The following is a 1,721-nucleotide window of genomic DNA, read 5'->3' on the forward strand; positions in this document are numbered from 1 at the left end:
CACTATAATTTATCAAGCTTAGCAACTAAGCTGTATTTGGGTCTAAAAAATATGAACTTTTGAGCAGACTAAGGACACAACCTTCCTCCTTGAAATCTAGGTTCAAAAGATGATCCCATATAGGCTAGCCAATGAAATTCAAGACAGCAATGACAACAGGAATGAATGTAGAAAACAACATTTGAACCAATGTACATGCTAACAATGGTTCAATCAATGAAGTTGGTGATCCTGAGAGACTTAAAACAAAGTGAAGTGAAAGGAAAATAAAATATTGGATATTACAGTTATAAGTCCATAAATTCACCACTGCTCCACAGGGGGACTGAAAAGCCAACAGATTAAAAGAAGGCACAGGAAAAAGCAAATCTAAATTCTCTCCAGAATGTTAAGCATTGCCCTAAATTGCAGCCTCAGAGCCTCCCGGAGGAACGCTACAGAACCGAATATATGTCTCCATCTCACTACAAATAAGATCACTGAAAATCTCAAATGAGAGTGACCCCCCTCCGATTGTTGTGTGTGATGCTACGTATCAGATGTGGGATAGGAGAGACCTGATTTGCTTCCATGCCAGGAATTCATACCATAAATTGGCTTGCCATTAGGAATTTTTTTAATGAAATTCAAACAAGTAGCATGGAGAATGTTCAAAGTATCTCCGAATGATTGTATTACTAGGAAACCCGTTAGTGATACTTTGTCCAGAAAAAGTGATAACATTATCTGAATGAGGTGCTTATATACAGTAACAGGATAGAGAGCACACTAACATAGGTGGTGAGTGTCATGAGACAAATATAGCCAAGGGCAATTAAGTGGAGCAAATGAGAAACAAATCAGACCAATGCTTCGATTGGCAAAGGAAGAAGCCCTGACAGTCGAGTAATAGCTGTAAGTGTAAGAGGGGGTAAGTATGTTTTGGGAAAATAAATACCCAGTTAGTGCACTGAATAATAATGGATAATTATTTGTGATGGTATGTCTAGATATTAATGTTTTGATTGTGCTACTTGTGGAAGGTAATATATTGTAATACCCAATGAATATTTTATAAAAAGTTACAAAAGGCAGTCATTTGTCATAATTATTACAGTGATTACAGATAACTTATAGTGTATACGTACAATCTTAAAAATAACAAAATAAAACAGTAGAAAACAAACATCAATCTTTTGTGATGTTCTATAAAAAAGTAGATGTACATGTATTAAACACAATTTATTTTTACCTTTTGTAACTTCATGTCAGACTGCACTAGCCTTTCTTCCAATGTTCTGATCTTATTTTCAAGAATGTCCTTTTCTATCTGAAATGTATATCTATATACACATATATTCAAGGTAAACATTGGTATTGTGTTTGCTGCTTATTGAGAAATTAGGAGATGTAAGTAGTAATTCTTAACATTGTAGGAAAGCCTGTATTTTGGTGTAGAATAAAATATTAAAAACAATATGAAGCCCAATCTATAAACTGAATAACCAGCATCAATGCTATATATTCTTCAAAACATATAAACAAACACAAGTTTAATGAGGCAAGTAAAAGACAATAAAAATACCGTATGTATTTATATACACCTGGAAAAAAGTTAAGCACCCCCAAATATTTTTCAGGATTGCTTATTGAAAATAAGGTTTAATTTTCATGATGTTGAGCAATGTTCATAATTTCAAACATAATTAAAAGGATGTGAGCGTTCAGGTGTGACATTTAAA

The 1,721-nt window shown here is 33.5% G+C and overlaps 1 protein-coding gene across 2 annotated transcripts in view; it reads right to left on the reverse strand.

The window, feature by feature from the left end:
* LOC106464120 (outer dense fiber protein 2-like) overlaps positions 1 to 1,721 on the reverse strand; it is a 98,296-nt gene that overhangs the window by 29,411 nt on the left and 67,164 nt on the right. For both annotated transcript variants that reach the window (XR_002611642.1, XM_013924233.2), the window contains exon 14: positions 1,232 to 1,309. Coding sequence is in view for 1 of the 2 variants with exons in the window: in XM_013924233.2 (XP_013779687.2) it covers positions 1,232 to 1,309 (78 nt within the window). In the remaining variant the exon portion in view is untranslated. The remainder of the gene's footprint in view (positions 1 to 1,231; positions 1,310 to 1,721) is intronic.

The sequence above is a fragment of the Limulus polyphemus genome, unplaced genomic scaffold, assembly GCF_000517525.1.
Source record: "Limulus polyphemus unplaced genomic scaffold, Limulus_polyphemus-2.1.2 Scaffold1564, whole genome shotgun sequence".
Taxonomy (NCBI): Eukaryota; Metazoa; Arthropoda; class Merostomata; order Xiphosura; family Limulidae; genus Limulus; species Limulus polyphemus.